The sequence below is a fragment of the Hippocampus zosterae genome, chromosome 17 (assembly GCF_025434085.1).
Source record: "Hippocampus zosterae strain Florida chromosome 17, ASM2543408v3, whole genome shotgun sequence".
Taxonomy (NCBI): Eukaryota; Metazoa; Chordata; class Actinopteri; order Syngnathiformes; family Syngnathidae; genus Hippocampus; species Hippocampus zosterae.
The window spans coordinates 13,941,471-13,959,771 of record NC_067467.1 but is presented as its reverse complement, the minus strand read 5'-3'; the positions used below and the strand labels follow the sequence as shown (position 1 = coordinate 13,959,771).

The window sequence follows — 18,301 nt, the reverse complement described above, 5'->3', positions numbered from 1 at the left end:
TGTGCACATTTTTTATTTACTTTCTCCATTTCAAATTCGTACTAAAAACAAAACTATCCTATTTTATGGAGAAATATTGCAGCCATCTTTATGCGTGCATGCATTCATTTCATACATTAATATTGATGGCAATTCAAATCAAATTTCCTTGTGATGGTTCTGTGAAGAAAAGCATTGTATGTCACCGAATACATTAGGATGCAAACTCCTCGAACAGTAGTTCCCAACCTTTTAATATCACAAAACTCAGGCAAACCCAAACAGTCAAAACAGACAATTTGAGTTGCTTTATACATTTACAGCACATTCATGAAAACGTAGGCTAATTTTGTTCTTAATTAAGTATGGCATATTATTTTATTTTATTGAGATGACTTGTTTTAGTTTTTAATTTGCATCTGTGTGTGGCTGGCTGCCCAGGTGATTTGTGTTAATGATTCACCTGCATCTCCTTTTCGCTTATACTTCTGTCTGCTTAAACTAAACTTGCAATCCAACTGAAGCCGTAGTTGCTTAACCAGTATATCTTATCTTTTAGTACACATTCGACTTCACACACAATTACATCAACAAGTGGCTACTATCCCAACATGCTATGAAATATTAACTTAGCCAGCACTAGTTTGAGATCGGTTTAACGCTCCTTTTGGAACATGAGAGGCGCTGCTTTAATGTTCCGTGACAAATAACCACCACTAAACTTTTTTGTGAACTTACCACATTGCCTTTGTGGTGAACTGTGGGGCGTGTCTTCAATAACAGTTCTTGCAGCAATGTAGTTCCCCTGAAAAAATGTGGATCCCCTGCCTCCGCAACTTGAGTTAACACGCAGCTGTTCTGATGTTGGTGCGTCAAATCAGTGATAAAATATTTCCTGCCATGTGCTTGCGCACTGGTTATTGCTGTTTGGTTGCATTGAATGAGTACCGTATTTTCACGACCAATTGACGCACTGTACGGTTGAGCGCAGTCTCATTAATGGGTGCCATTTCTGCACATAAACAAACCGCACTTTATTATTGGCCGCAGTTTTAAAGTGGTAAAACATACGCCAGCTTATAAACATACGGCATGCATGCGCGCACGCTACAAACACGTTAGCTTGAAGCATACGGTAGCATGACAAGACATACAGATACAAGCTAAAAACACGTTTTTAAAAAGGCAATGAAAGCAGAACTGAGTTCGGGTGTATTTTATTTAGCCATCGTACAATGTTCTCACGTTTTTCGATCAATCATCACCCAAAAATCCATCAAAGTCCTCATCCTCTGTATCAGAAGCAGAGAACTGCACATCGCAGTTGTCATTGAACGCATCACATGCTAAAGTGTGAGTTGCTACACATTGCCGAGCGGAAAGAAGGAGTAGCAACAGCAAAGTCAACATTTCTCTCGTGTGAAGCTTTCCCACATTTGAAAGTAAAGAACAGAGCGAAACATGTGTGTGTGTAGAAAGAATTGAACAATTGTGCAAGTACCGGAATACATCAAAAACGCCGCGTTTCCTCTCGTTGTCAGAGTCACTCTCATTGCCATGTGGCTCCACAGAAATGATGCCGGCTTTGCCAAAAACTCGAACAACAGTGCAAGCAGACACGTTCGTCCAAGCAGCCACAATCCATTTGCAAATTGTGGCGTAACTCGCCCAGCGCTGCCTCTCACTCTTTGTAAAGTTGTGTTTGCCATCGATCATCCATTGTTCCCTTGCCGTTTGCAACTTTACTTTGAACGCCCGGTTGATGCCAATGTCCAGCGGTTGGAGTTCTTTAGTCAAGCCTCCGGGAATAACGGCAAGCTCAGGAGTTCATTTGCTTGACTTGGTTTTTCACCGCTGCTGTGAGATGGGCACGCATGCCAAAAGCATAACCGATGGCTTGAAGTTTGAACTGAGCTTCGTAGGCGTGTCTCTTTGTCGAATTTATTTTCGAGGGTTCTTAGAAACCAAAACCGGAGTTGTTTTGCAACAATGCACATTGCCACACTCTATACAGGTATTGGTACCTGCTTGCGGCGTCCCTTTAGCATCCACTTACACGCCCACCCTTCACCCATTGGCGGACTGCTCCCCAGCATGCCTGTCCTCTCTCACGCCTGCCTTCTCTCTCTCTCTCCCTCTCTCTCCCTCCATATATGTATATATACACGCCCACCCTTCCCTGATTGGCCGACCTCTTTCCCGCATGCCCGGCCGCAGTCACTTCCGCCTTTTCTCTATATAAACAGCGTGTCGGCTGTCAGTCAGATTTTGGAACTCAACGCATACAAAAGACGCTCCGCACCATAAGGCGTCCTGTCCATTTTGGAGAAAATTTAAGACTTTTAATGGCGCCTTATAGTCGTGAAAATATGGTATTCTATAGATTTTTTTAGATCTTCTGTGTGTGGAATGCACCTCAAGTCAACTGCCAAACAGCAGTACAGTGAAACTCCTCAACAACGAAACCTACATGGGTGAAAATACCCCCTAGTGTGAAAAAAATCTTCATGCATTAACACCATTCCCACTTTCCTGCCCTTCATACAATGAAAAAAAACCCTGTTGTATTACACGAAATGTTTTTTCTCTGCTCTACCCTCCATAGAGATTCACTACAACAAAATATAATCCAACAGCGACCTCTACTGCTTCGTACGGCAACAGCAACCACCACACTGGTTTATAGTAAATATTCCCATCTACGGTGTTCTTTCAAAAGGAAATTCCTTCACCCGGACTAAAAACCTATGCATTTGTAAATTTCCCCAGTGTGGGACAAATAAATTGTATCTTTAATCTTTAATTAAAATTTCGACAACGATGTTACATTAACGATCAATTCATAACACTGGAATTTCCACTACCAGGAACCCGGACGCCATACAGAAGCACGCAGTGGCGCAAACACAAACAAGTCCGGCTCGATACTACGGATTAACTCTGTCCGCACCGCTATTTACTCTGGTGGTGTTTACTGGTGGTGGTGTGTTTATTTATTGAACATAAAACATATACAGTAATAATTTGACAGAAAATAAGGTAGATAAAAAAGTAAAAAGAAAGAAATCAGTCTTCATTCAACACAGTTATGTTCAAGGGAGTAGGATGAAGTAAAAAAAACTTATCTAGTCCTACCCCGTTATGTGTTTATATCTACTAAATCATTCTTATATCAATCAGAAAAGAAAAAGTAAGAAGAAGTCTCCATTAAGGCTCATACTTTACCCTTGTAGCAACCACAAATGCCCTCTGAGAACTCTGACATTGAATTTCGCGCCGCGAGACTGATCAGCCAATCGGCGGCCCCCGCTGCCGCTCGCTACCAACCAATCACAGCCCCCGGGTGGGCTGGACGTTTGTTTACACTAACGTCCGCTTTGCTGGTATATAAATGATCGTACGTGTGCTGAATAAAAACAGTGTACCACCGCTCTTCGAGTACTTCACTTCACTTCGCCGGGCCGTCGCTCCTTACAACTGGTGACCCTTCGCCGTTCTCAACACGCAACCTTCGAGACTCAAGATGTCGACAACTCCACCCCCGCAGACGCCGTCCGACAACAACCTCGCAATCCACGCCGTCTCGGTGAAACTGCCGCCTTTCAGCACTCAGGAACCCGTTTCCTGGTTTCGCCGGGCCGAAGTACAATTCCGCCTCCGGAAAGTCACAGATCCGAGAACAAAAGCGGACTACGTCTTAGAAGCCGTCCCCGACGGCGTTTTCCAGCACGTTTCGGCATGGTTGGACCAACAAGACGACGAAATCACGTACGACTCGTTGAAAGATCACCTGCTGAAAGAGTATACTCTTACCGTCAGCGCCCGCGCCAAACGACTGCTCGCCATGCCCAGTCAGGATCTAGGCGACCGCACAGCTCTCAGTTTGTGGAACGAGATGCAGTCACTCGCCCGACTACCCGGCGCCGATCCGTCTACTGGCCAGCCTCGCAAAGTCGACCTCATGCGCGAGCTATGGCTACAGTCCATCCCGCCTTCAGTTCGCGCCGCCCTCCACGACGCCAATACACTGTCAATGTCCGCGCTAGTCGCCAAAGCCGATGACCTGATTACCGCAGCCAGAGCCGCCGAGAAATCGACGCCGGTCGCCGCCGCCTGCAGCGCACTAGCCCCGCCCATTGTGGACGCAGACATCAATGCCGTGCGCCACCGTCCAGGCCCACCGCATGATCGCCGTCAAGCTCCGCCCCAGAACCAGTGGTCCCGCGGCTACATGCTACCGTCTGGTATTTGCAGCTACCATGACAAGTTCGGCAGAGACGCGAGAAACTGCCTCCCGAACTGCAAGTTCTCAAAAAACGCCACGGCCACCCGCCGACAGTAACGCCGGCGGCGTGGCGCCCTCATCACAGTTACGTTTGCACGATCGCCAACCCGAACCAGGGGTTCTACGTCACCGATGCCATCTCCAATCGCGAATTCCTGGTCGACACCGGAGCATGCCGCTCCATCTACCCCGCCACAGACCAAAACCGACGTCACAACCAGCCATGCCAAGTCAAACTCGTGGCCGCCAATGGTACGCCCATCGCCACGTATGGATGCCGCCGCATCCACATCAAGATCGCCAACCGCCGATACGCCTGGGACTTCATTATCGCTGACGTGAGGACACCACTGCTCGGAGCCGATTTCCTCGGGCACCATAACCTACTGGTCGATGTCGGCAACCGAAGAATGCTGAATCTCCAATCGTTCCAGTCCACCGACCTCGTCGCCCGGGTCCAAGAAAACGTCAACGCCTGTGCATTCACAACCAACCCATACGAGCACCTACTAACCGAGTACGCCGACGTCTTCAAACCCGAACTTCACCAGACGCCGGGGAAAGCAGCGAAACACGGAATCTTCCACCATATCGAGACAAAAGGACCACCCGTCTATTCCAAGTTCCGACGCCTCTCGCCCGACAAACTCAAGGCCGCCAAACAAGCTTTCGCCGAAATGGAAAGGATGGGACTCTGCAAGAAAGCATCCAGTCCATGGGCATCACCGCTGCACATGGTAAAAAAGACTGACGGTTCATGGCGGCCGTGTGGAGACTACCGCCTGCTGAATGTGAAGACGGAACCGGATCACTATCCCCTACCCAACATCGCGGACATCACCAACGAGTTGGACGGCGCCAGATACTTCACGAAACTGGACCTCTTGAAAGGTTATTTTCAAGTTCCCGTCCACGAGCCCGACGTCCCCAAAACAGCGATCATCACGCCGTTCGGCTCCTACGTCTTCTACTACTCAACGTTCGGTCTTCGCAACTCCGGCGCCACCTTTCAACGCCTCATGGACAGCATCCTCGGCGAACTGTCGTACTGTGTATGTTACGTCGACGACATCCTCATCCATTCGAAGACGAAGGCAGAACATCACGACCACGTCCGAAACGTCCTCCAACTGCTCCGCGACAACGGCTTGGTAGTACGACGAGACAAGTGCGTTTTCGGCGTGTCGAAAGTAGAGTTCCTCGGTTACGAGATCGACGTTTCCGGAGTCCGCCCCCTGCCCGCTAAAGTCAACGCCATCCACAAGTTCCCTACGCCGAGAACGATCAAGACTCTCCAAGAGTTCACTGGGATGGTGAACTATTACCATCGTTTCCTGCCTCGCCTCGCCCACGTCATGGCCCCGCTATACGATGCGCTCAGCGGCAACCCGAAACACCTGGAATGGACCCCCGCCCAGAGCAAATCGTTCGAAGCTACGAAAGCCGCCCTCGCCAAGGCCGCGACATTGACGTTCCCGAAGCCGGCGGCTCCGCTTCAACTGACGACCGACGCAAGTAACGTTGCTGTAGGAGGTGTGGTGGAGCAGGTCATCAACGGTATCCCGCAGCCTCTGGGATTCTTCAGTCAGAAGTTACGCCAACCTGAAACCCGATACAGTACGTTCGACCGCGAACTTCTCGCCGTATACCTGGCTGTGCGACATTTCCGCCACCTGCTGGAAGGAACGCCGTTCAAGATCCGTACCGACCACCGCCCCCTCGTACACGCCTTCACCAAAGCTGGGGACCCGTGGTCCGCCCGTCAGCAGCGTCATCTCTCCGCCATCGCAGAATTCAGATGCGAGATAGAGTACGTCCCTGGTGAAAAGAATCCAGTAGCCGACGCCCTGTCTCGAGTGGAAATCAACGCCGTCCATCTTGGCGTCGACTACGGAGCCATCGCCGACGCCCAAGTGGCTGATCAGAAGGGCACCGCTGACTATCGTCAGTCCGTCACAGGCCTGAGATGGGAAGACGTACCGTTTGGCGACGACGGACGCACCTTACTCTGCGATGTGAGCAGGCAACGCCCTCGGCCACTCATCCCGAAAACGCTCCGACGTCAAATGTTCGATATTATCCATGGTTTATCACACCCGTCTGGAAGATCAACCGCCAAACTGATGACCGAGAAGTTTGTATGGCATGGAATCAACAAAGACGTACGAGCCTGGGCTCGCAACTGCCTCCAATGCCAAGCCAGTAAGATCGGCCAACATACAGAATCCGGTATCGGCCAGTTTCCACAACCCCGACGTCGCTTCGGCCATCTTCACGTCGACATAGTTGGACCGCTGCCACCTTCAGACGGCTACCAGTATCTCTTCACGTCCACCGAGCGGTCGACTCGATGGCCTGAGGCGATCCCAATGAAAGGAGCCACTGCACAAGACTGCGCCGCCGCCCTTCTCCAAGGCTGGGTCAGCAGATTCGGAGTCCCTGACGATATCACCTCCGACAGAGGTTCTTCATTCACGTCACAGCTCTGGACCGCCCTTGGTCAGCTCATGGGAACGACTGTGCATCATACGACTGCTTTCAACCCCGCCGCCAACGGAATGGCCGAGCGCACTCACCGCACGTTGAAGGCAGCGCTCATGGCCCGCTGCACCGGACCAGACTGGAGTGCCCAATTGCCCTGGGTACTCCTCGGAATGCGGACGACTCCGAAAGAAGGTCTCGGTGTCTCCTCAGCCGAGATGGTATTCGGTGAAACCATCGCCGTTCCCGGGGAGTTCTTCCCGTCCAGCCAAGACGCCGCCGACTCCACGGCCTATCTCGCCGATCTCCGACGCACCGTCGGAAAGTACCGACCCGTACTCCAGACCTACCAAGACCAGCGCAGCAGACGAGTACCGAAGTCGCTGTTAACCTGCACTCACGTTTTCGTAAGGAACGACGCCCACCGCCCGCCTCTAACTCGACCATACCGCGGCCCGTACGCCGTGGAGCAACGTAACGACAAGGCCTACCGCCTCAACATCCATGGTCGACAGGATTGGGTCTCAATCGACCGCCTGAAACCGGCCTACCACGACGACGACGAACCCGCGCCGCTGACCATCACTCGAGCCGGACGCGCCGTCCGCCCGCCCGACCGCCTGCACGCCCAACCATGAACTTTCATCACTATCCTAATTCGGACTCAGCCTGCCAAGGACTTTCTAACAGGGGAGTATTTGTAGCAACCACAAATGCCCCCTGAGAACTCTGACATTTGAATTTCGCGCCGCGAGACTGATCAGCCAATCGGCGGCCCCCGCTGCCGCTCGCTACCAACCAATCACAGCCCCCGGGTGGGCTGGACGTTTGTTTACACTAACGTCCGCTTTGCTGGTATATAAATGATCGTACGTGTGCTGAATAAAAACAGTGTACCACCGCTCTTCGAGTACTTCACTTCACTTCGCCGGGCCGTCGCTCCTTACACCCTTAACCGTGATATTTTCACAACTTTTGGTTTGTATCGGGATTATATACATCCTCACCCTGGCACTCTTGTGTCAATTTTCTCTTGTATTCATAATGGATATTTCAATACCTTTCTCTATTTATCAACTTGGTTCTGATTTATCATTATATTTAACTAGCTGGTTCGCCGCCCTCCGGGCGGCTCATCAGCTAGTTCCTGCGGAAGGCTGGTAAGGTGGTGGTTCGCCGCCCTCCGGGCGGCTCGTCAGCTAGTTCCTGCGTAAGGCTGGTAAGGTGGGCCTTCGGCCCACAAAAGTGTTGTTGCTTGTTTCAACTTTTTGTTCATCTTCATTGCTTATCGCGAAAATAAAGAGATGTTTAGCTCTACTAAATAACTAACAATTTCATTGCAATGCTTGTGGGTAGACAACATTTTTTCACTAAGATGCCCGCGCGATCGTAGTGAGCCACTGCCTGAGCGGCGCAGTGGCGGCGCAGTGGCGGCGCGCAGTGGCGGCGCGCAGCGGCGCGGTGAAGTAGGTACGTTTTGAAAAGGGACAGACGGAAGGACAGATCGCGTGCGGGACGACGCGCAATATATATATAGATGTTTAGAATTTATCATTTTAACTCTGATTGATGTAGGTTGTTTGTACTATTTTTTTGAATTTGTTTTTTAAATCAGCAAGCGATTTATTCATTTTTAGGTCCGTTTCGAGATTATTCACACCTTTGCTAGATACACTTCTTTGCTTGATGTTTGTTCTTGTTTTGAGTTTTTTGAATAAGTTGGTACCTCTTAATTCATAGTTGCTTTCTCAAATTTCAAAAAACTTCTGAATGTTTTGGCAGAGCAGGTTATTGTGTGCTTTGTACATTAATTGGGTGATTTTAAAGTCAACCAGGTCATAAAATTTCATCGTATTTAATTTGATAAATAGTGGATTTGTGGGTTCCGTATATTTTGATCTATTAATAATTCGAATTGCTTTTTTTTGTAGTTTGAGAATAGGGAGTGTGTTTGTTTTGCAGGCATTTCCCCATATTTCCACACAGTAGGTCATGTATGGTAATAATAATGAAGTGTATAATGTGTACAAAGATCTCTTATTTAGCACTTCCTTGGTTTTGTAGAGGATCCCTACGGTCTTGGCTATTTTTCTTTTTACGTTATCGATATGTGGTTTCCAACATAGTTTTGAGTCTATTACTAATCCGAGAAACTTGGTTTCATACGCTCTTTCTATTTCAATTGAGTTTACCATAATTTTAGCTTGGTGTTTGATTGGTCTTGTGCCAAAAACAATTGACATCGATTTTTTTCAGGTTAAGTGACAATTTATTTCTGTCGAACCAGTTTTTTAATTTGTTTAATTCGTTTTCTACGGTTGTAGCCATATTGATTCTCACTTAACAGCGCATGCTTTTGTATAAAACTATCAAGTCTGCGAGAAAATAGTTTTTCTAATATTTTTGAAAATTGTGGTAGTAGTGACATTGGTCTATAATTTGTAAACAGATGTTTTTCTCCACTTTTATAGATTGGAATAACTTTAGCAATTTTCATTTTTGATGGAAAGATACCAGCTTTGAATGACAGGTTGCATATGTGCGTGAAAGGTCGCACTACATATTCTATAATCTGCTTGATTATTGCCATATCAATATTAAAGCAATCAGTTGACTTTTTATTTTTAAAAGTTTTTATAATATTTGATACTTCTTGTTTTACTGCAGTAAGGAACATCATGGAGGAGTTTTTTTCTACGTATCTATCTATTTCAAACAGGTTTGTTGGATCAGGAATTTGTTTTGCTAGGTTACTGCCGATGTTGACAAAATACGCATTAAATTCAGTTGCTATTTCTGCAGTTTTTTCCAAAATAGTATTTTTGCCTTTGATAAAATACTCTGGATAATCCATTTTTTAGGACTATTTCTGATTACTTGGTTAAGTAATTTCCATATTTCTTGTGTGTTACCTTTATTCTGCTCTAATAGTGCATGATAATGATCTCTTTTACTGGTTCTTATAATATTTACTAGTTTATTTTTATAGGTCTTATATTTTTTTTCTGCTTCTTCAGTTCTGAATTTTAAAAACAATTTATATAAATTGTTTCTCTTTTTACATGCGTTTTCTATGCCTTTCGTTATCCATGGCTTACTTGGGTCTTTATACTTTTTGGAGATTTTAGTTAACGGAAAATGTTTATCGTATAAGGAGATTATGGTAGACTGAAATACTTCAAATGCTGTATTTGGGTCTTCGTTTGAGTAGACCTCGGTCCAGTTTTGTTTTTCTAGGTCTTGCTTAAAGGCATCGATGGAACGTTGGGTTCTTAGTCTTATTTCTGTTATACGAGTTGTTGATTTAGCTTTTCTATTGAAATAATTATGAAAAACTGCAAAAACAGGCAGGTGGTCACTTATGTCATTAATGAGAAGTCCACTTTCCATTTTATGATCAATCTTATTTATAAATATGTTATCTATTAATGTGGCCGTGTCAACTCTTATTCTGCTAGGTTTCAGGATTACTGATACGAAACGGCAACGTGCAAGTGACTCTAATAGCATGAGTTTTTTTATTTCGTTCGTTTACAGCTCCGAGTTTCCTAAACGCAACATATCTGCCATTGGCTTACCAAGCATCATTCTGGCCTCCGATTGGCCAAGAGGGACCTCACTATCTATGTGTGTAGATACTGCAGCTAGATCCGTGGAATATGGAGTGGAACGCGTCAGATTAGCTGCTCAGAGTAAATTGCTTGTGGCTCGAAGGACAGTCAAATAAACGAGCGTTTCCTGGAAACGTGCTAAAAACCTTGCGCTAACTGGAGCGCTAATTAGAGAGAAGGCGAGTTCCATTGCGCTCACTATGGCCATCGAGGACTACGAAGCGTGGCTATCTTTAAAAGTTCATTGCATGACATCAGGTGAGCAACGCTGTCTTGGGTGGCGATTCAGGGGAGGTCGAGTTAGAGACAGAGAGATGGTGGAAAGAAAAGCCACCGGGTCTAGGAAGTATTTGTTATTGTTAGATTCAGACGCAGCATGAACGTTGCATTGCTAAACTGGCTACAATACGGACCTTTGGATGTCAAGCAGCTAAGACAAGAAGCGCTCTGACGCTAGAAGAGAGGGCAAAAGTGATCAAAATGAAAGATGGAGGAAGCAAAATAAAAGACGATATCCAAGAAATTTATGAAAGTGAAAGCTGATTGTAAATGTTGCAATTTCTTTCCCTTTTTTTCTTTCTACACTGACTATATGAAGTGTCAAATGAGTGTGTGCTCATACTTATGCACTATTGGGATAAAAATAAAGAGTACACATACGTGTGTGTGTGTGTGTGTGTGTTTACATCTGAAAACATATTTGATACAGTGAAAAACACGCTGTTGTGAAAAATGTTTTGCTGCAAACATGATTTAGTTACCGTATTTTCACGACTATAATGCGCCATTAAAAGTCTTAAATTTTCTCCAAAATGGACAGGACGCCTTATGGTGCGGAGCGTCCTTTATATGCGCCGATTTCCAAAATCTGACTGACAGCCGACACGCTGTTTATATAGAGAAAAGGCGGAAGTGACTGTGGCCAGGCATGCGGGAAAGAAGTCGGCCAATCAGGGAAGGGTGGGCGTGTATATATACATATATGGAGAGGGAGAGAGGGAGAGTGAGGACAGGCAAGCTAGTCCGCCAATGGTGAAGGATGGGCGTGTAAGTGGACGCCTCAAGCCAGTACCAACACTTGTATAGCGTGTGGCAATGTGCATTGTTGCAAAACAACTCCGGTTTTGGTTTCTAAGAACCCCTGAAAATAAATTCGACAAAAAGACACGCCTACGAAGCTCAGTTCAAACTTAAAGCCACCGGTTATGCTTTTGGCATGCGTGCCCATCTCACAGCAGCGGTGAAAAATCAAGTCAAGCAAATGAACTCTGAGCTTGCCGTTATTCCCGGAGGCTTGACTAAAGAACTCCAACCGCTGGACATTGGCATCAACCGGGCGTTCAAAGTAAAGTTGCAAACGGCATGGGAACAATGGATGATCGGTGGCAAACACAACTTTACAAAGAGTGAGAGGCAGCGCTTGGCGAGTTACGCCACAATGCGCAACAACGAGAGGGAACGCGGCGTTTTTGATGGATTACGGTACTTGCACAATTGTTCAATTCTTTCTACACACACACGCGCTGCCACCATGTTTCGCTCTGTTCTTTACTTTCAAATGTGGGAAAGCTTCACACGAGAGAAATGTTGACTTTGCTGTTGCTACTCCTTCTTTCCGCTCGGCAATGCGTAGCAACTCACACTAGCATGTGATGCATTCAATGACAACTGAGATGTGCAGTCCTCTGCTTCTGATACAGAGGATGAGGACTTTGATGGATTTCTAGGTGATGATTGATCGAAAAACGTGAGAACATTGTACGATGGCTAAATAAAATACACCCGAACTCAGTTCTGCTTTCGTTGCCTTTTTAAAAACGTGTTTTTATCTTATCTGTATGTCTTGGCATGCTACCGTATGCTTCAAGCTAACGTGTTAGAGTGCGCGCATGCATGCCGTATGTTTAAGCTGGCGTATGTTTTACCACTGTAAAACTGCGGCTATTCGTACGATGCGTCCTGTGTATGTGTAAAATACAGAAATGTCACGCATTAATGAGACTGCGGCCATTAGTACGATGCGTCGAATAGTCGTGAAAATACGGTAGTCTCGTTTTCATTTCGTGAAAAATGTGCGTTGACTGCAGTGACAAAAATATTTTGGTATAGTTTTCATTTACAAAATTAAAATTCACTAACAATTCCATATATCAGTTAGCATTAGCACAAAATATTACTGCTACTAAAAAATGCTGTTTCATCAATAACTGCTTCAAAAACCTGAGTATGCAGAAAAGTGGTTAAGATTGAATGACTGTGTGTCTTATGTGTTGTATTATTTTGTTTTTATGACTTCTAGTGGTGCTGCAAGAGTGGCTGCCTTTACAGCAGCTCCCATACTTTTTGTTCTAAAGAAATAAGATATCCTTTATTTGTCCCACACTGGGGAAATTTACAGCCTCCAGCAGCAACAATGTAGGTAGAAAGAAGAAAGAAGAAAAAAAACAAACACCCCCGTTCAATTAAGTGCAATATAAACACAAAATGGATAAATCGCAGTGCTATTTACAATTGTCTTTCACATCATTTATTCATTCATTCATCTTCTGTACCGCTTGATCCTCACTAGGGTCGCGGGGGGGTGCTGGAGCCCATCCCAGCCGTCTCCAGGCAGTAGGCGGGGGACACGCTGAATCGGTTGCCAGCCAATCGCAGGGCACACATAGACGAACAACCATCCACGCTCACACTCACACCTAGAGACAATTTAGAGTGTTCAATCAGCCTGGCATGCATATTTTTGGAATGTGGGAGGAAACCGGAGCACCCGGAGAAAACCCACGCAGGCCCGGGGAGAACATGCAAACTCCACACAGGGAGGCCGGAGCTGGAATCGAACCCGGTACCTCTGCACTGTGAAGCCGACGTGCTAATCACTGGACTACCGGGCCGCTCACATCATTTAATTATTATTATTATTATTGTTGTTATTTTTATTCAGCAGCCTGACAGCAGTCGGTAGGAACGAGCGTCGGTTTCTCTCCTTCTTGCAGCGCGGGTGTAACAGTCTCTTGCTGGAGGAGCTACCAAGTGCTGTCTGGGCGGGCTGGAGGGGGTGGGAGGGACTGGCCATCATAGCTTTTAGCTTAGTTAGCATCCTTCTGTTGCCCACCTCCTCCAGAGTGTCAAGGGAGCAACCCTGGACAGAACTGGCCTTCCTGACCAGTCGCTCCAGTCTCTTTCTGTCCCGGGCTGAGATGCTGCCTGACCAACAGACAATACCATAATGGATGGCCGAGGCCACCACTGAGTTACAGAAAGTCTTAAGGAGCTTCTACTTTCTTCCTTTCATGACGTTGCTGCTATAAATTGTGAATTTCTCCATCATGAGATGAATAAAAGAAATTATTATTATATTATATAATGAATTTATTATTATCATCATTATTATACATTTAAAAATGCCAGGAGAAGCCTTTTAGAACTGTTAAACTTTACTTGGGGTTAATCAGGGTGATTGCAAATAGTGGCAGGTGCGTGGGTGGACTCCCATTTAATTGAGTTTGGGTGATAATTGATATCAATATGTATTGCGAATAACCGGTAATCGATATCAGAACATGCCTTTGATAAAATGTTCAATAGAAAAAAATTAATACAAATCAGAACGCTAACCAGCATTTTGCGTCTTGTAGGCAGCGCGGTTGTCTAAAAACACGAAACAGCAGTTAAACCAACAAAGAAGCTGCTAAACCAATGAAGAAGAAACAACCAAACCAACATACTCACAAGGAAGGAGACAATTCCATAACTTTGTTCAAATAAATCACCAGTTGACTCAGTACAACTTTTGCAAAGGACCCCTTGCAAGTTCCCTGTCTGTAACGTGCAAGCTTAACAGTTCTAACAGCCCCAGTGTTAGCCATGTCAGACCTTTGTCATTGCACTGAAGTCAAAATCAGGCAAGTAAAATATGAATGGACTTGGAAATAATTGGTCCACTAAAAAGATGAAGTTGTCCTAAAATGGTTGGTCAATGGTAATGCATGAACTGCAAGACAGGATTAGTTCACAACACTTATATTTTATGAGCATTGAATGAAGGTTGATGTAATTCACAACGGAGCTGCTTTAGGGGAGCAACTAACTTTTCGAAAAGCATTTACAGTGAACTGGTGAAGGAGCAACTTGCACATTATAAAATAATGTTGAACTCCTGGTTTAAACATTTTTTTAATTGGAAGGAAAATGGGAGGTTTTGAGATTGCTTTTCATCACTCAGAATAATTCGATTTGTATTTGGGTCAGCATGCCTGAGCAGAAAAGGCAATATCTTGGCTCAAATTCACCTTACTGGTAGACACCCCTCAAGGCACCTCATACTGGGCTAAATGGGGATTTTTATTTATTTTTGTCTCGTATGCAGGAAGTCATAGATGTACTTTATAAACTATTCGGCAAATCATAAAGCAAATGTGGCTTGCTGAATATCTGGTCATTTACCTTGGTCATGTCTTGAGGATCTGGGACGACAAACATCCCTGGTGGAGGTTCCTTGTAGATAGACATAATGTCCCTAAAAAATAAAATAAAAAGCAAGTCACTCTTTCAACGTGCCAATATTTGTTCTGAGATCTCAAACGTCCTGTGTGATTTCAATGGTATTCAATGATATTTAAATTTGTCAGGAAACATAATCAAGTCTGATTACCAATGCTTTAACAAGACACGTTTTCAAACGACTTTGGAAGGTCATATTCTCAGTTCTCCTGTAGTTTAAAACTTCCCAAGAAGGCGGCATTTCTCATAAGTTTTCAATTTCGGTTTCATTGCTGCAAAGTTGAAAAGTTACCTCTTGATCCTTAAAATAGCTGGCTGCGAGGTTTTTTCGTTGTCCCAGTCAGTACTACGGGTCGGGTCCCAGGAAGCGGCGTAGACCTGTGTTAGGGGACCTGGTCCGGCCACTCCGGCCACTCCGGCGACGGCTTGCCCAACACTCTGAGCGGGTGAAGAGGTGTGCATGTTCGGTGATACGGACACGACCGGTTGAGATAAAACAAACGCGTTCCAAAAGTCCGTCTGGGTAGCCTGGAGACCATCATTTGGTGATCCATCGGGGCTGAGGCCACTCTGGTCACCCTCAGAAGACGAACCCGTATTGGCGCTGAGGGGTGCACCCGTCACGGAGTTTGCCAAAGTCTGCAGGGGTGAAGATCCACCACTTTGTCCGGTAACACCAGGGCCATGTGTATCACCGGTTGACGTATCTCCAATGCTGTCCGCCATGCCTCGCAAGCTATCAAGCTGGAGCTAAAATGCTGGTGTTCAATAATGTATACAAATTGTTCGAAGCATTGACAAGTGAGCGACAAATTGAAAGTCTCTTCACCTGTGTGGTGCTTTAGTGGTATCAGAGAAACGACGACCCGGGTCTAGATGACACCAGAAAACGAGAGATTTCTTCTCCTGGCATAGTAGCTATTTATCGTTAGCTTAACTGTGTTTTCAGCAGGCCTAAAAGTAGAAAACCGCCAGCAAACTCACACTTTCCGCGTGTGACAGTCTTTGACAGACTGTACCAGCAGGTTACGTCGATTTATAAGAATGCGGGTTCTAAATAAAAAGTTATTCTCACCCCCGGTACCCTGGTCAGAACCACAAAAAGGCTAAACTTTTACATCAGATTTCGATTCAAGCCAAGAGTCACTCGTATGGCATTTGGGAACTTCCGGTATGACTTCAAAGTTAAGTACGCTTAAAAATAGACGTACGTGTCGTAGAATACCATGTGTTTCCTTACTTCAAACTCTTGTGCAGTCGTCATAAGGCTGCATGATAAAAGTGATACTCTCAATTGTAACATTAACAAAAGAATCTACATCTAGTGCAAGAGCTCTGTCAGTCCTTTGAATAACACAATCTGTCGTGTACAATGATGTAACGGTACTGTTTTCACCCTAAAAGTGTTTCAGATGTTTTGGTTACCTTGGAGCAGAGATGTAAGCAAGTCACACGATCACACGAAGTCCTAATGAGAAATCTCGAAGCCAAGTGATAATCATATTCGTGTCTTACGTGCAGGTTGTGGTTTAAAAGCAGATCAACATGATGAAATATCATTCATTGGCCAATTAATGTAACCTGAACATTGTGTCCTTCACTTTAAAACAATGCATTCCAATTAAAGGGCACTTCCAAGTATGTGAAAATAATTGGCACTTAATTTCATCTTTTTATTTTTATCCCCAACAGCAACAACAACTGTCAAAGACACAAAACATGTATGCTTGTTGAATATCTCAATCCAAGGCCATGTCACAGACACATGGGTAAAATTGTATGTAAATAAGTTGAATTCTCTCTCAGAGACCACTTTTGACTTTTTTTGATGGGGGGGGGGGGGCACCAGGAGTTCCCAGGCCTCTCCACTGGACATGCCCAGAACACCGCACCAGGAAGGCATCCAAGAAGCATTCTAACCAGATGTCCGAGTCACCTCATCTGGCTCCTTGCGATGCGGAAGAGCGGCGGCTGCACTTTTTTTCATGCGGATCAATGCCTGAATGTCAGCAAACTATGAAATTCACATCAAGCTTACATGAAGGCCATAGCTCACTGAGCGGCGCAGGTTTGCAAAAGGGATGTGAATCTCAGCACTGAGGACGATTCGATACACATCTCGATGCACTGCCAGCGATGCGATACTTAAACGATTCATGGAATTTTCTGGCGATACGATGCGATACGTTTCACCGTCGTCACGATGCGATACGATGCGATACACATTAAGTTCAAATCAATGCGATACGATACGATACAATGCAATTTGTTACGATATTGTGCAATTAAACATGATGCAAATAAGCAAAGAAAAAAAGCTTTTAAAAAGATGGAATTCAGTATGGTATTACAAAAAGGATACCACTTTATTCCTTATAAACAGTAGAACTTCTAAAACAACTTATTTAGCCCTTTCACAATTGGGTTTTGTGCAAAGAAAATGTAAACAATTTGGCACCTGAGACTCTCAGCTGTTGCTATAGTGTAAACACAAACAGACTATTCTCACCCTATATATATATATATATATATATATATATATATATATATATATCTCCATCCATCCATCCATCCATCCATTTTCCGAACCGCTTAATCCTCACAAGGGTCGCAGGGGGTGCTGGAGCCTATCCCAGCCATCTTCGGGCAGTAGGCGGGGGACACCCTGGATCAGTTGCCAGCCAATCGCAGGGCACACAGAGACGAACAATCATCCACGCTCACATTCACACCTGGGGACAATTTAGAGCATCCAATCAGCCTGCCATGCATGTTTTTGGAATGTGGGAGGAAACCGGAGCACCCGGAGAAAACCCACGCAGGCCCGGGGAGAACATGCAAACTCCACACAGGGAGGCCGGAGCTTATATATATATATATATATATATGAATCTAATGAATCTATAGCGCAAGATGTCCACCCATCCACTGTAAGTGCAACTCTTTGTGCACTGTTCAGCGACACAGTAATCTCACTTCTTACTTTGTTGTACACATCGGGAATATGTAAGTGAACACAGACCGGTCTGATATTTTATACCTGGGTTCCAAAACGTGCACGAGCTGTCTGAAACCCTCGTTGTCCACCACGCTAAGGCTGGAGGTCTTTGCATATGAAATAAGCAGTGACCTTAGTTATAGCCATTGCGCGGTCACAGTGAGTTGCAAGGGGACTCCCAAAATAAGAGGCAATTTTTTTCTGATCCTGACCTGGTTTACCAAGAGTTTCTCCGGTGTCCGACGAGGAACTGGGCGTGGGAGCGGGGGGGGGGGGAAACTTGTCGGTGATCTGGTGCCATCGTTTTAAGTGGGTCTGCATATTTGTGGTTCTGCCGTTGTATGGCTTCTTAGTGCGACATTCCTTGCAAATTACGGAGGTTTTATCAAGCTTTCCGTCTTTCTTTTCGATTTGAATGTTGCGGCTCCAATAAATAAAGTAGTTTCC

The 18,301-nt window shown here is 45.4% G+C and overlaps 1 protein-coding gene across 1 annotated transcript in view; it reads right to left on the bottom strand.

Annotated features, from left to right (window-relative positions):
- ube2z (ubiquitin-conjugating enzyme E2Z) overlaps window positions 1–16,185 on the bottom strand; it is a 29,449-nt gene extending 13,264 nt beyond the window's left edge. Inside the window, exons 1-2 of the mRNA XM_052049739.1 lie at window positions 15,149–16,185; window positions 14,800–14,872 (exon numbers count right to left, since the gene is read on the bottom strand). Coding sequence (XP_051905699.1) covers window positions 14,800–14,872; window positions 15,149–15,582 — 507 coding nt within the window. The 5' untranslated portion in view covers window positions 15,583–16,185. The remainder of the gene's footprint in view (window positions 1–14,799; window positions 14,873–15,148) is intronic.
- Between the last annotated feature and the right edge of the window lie 2,116 nt (window positions 16,186–18,301).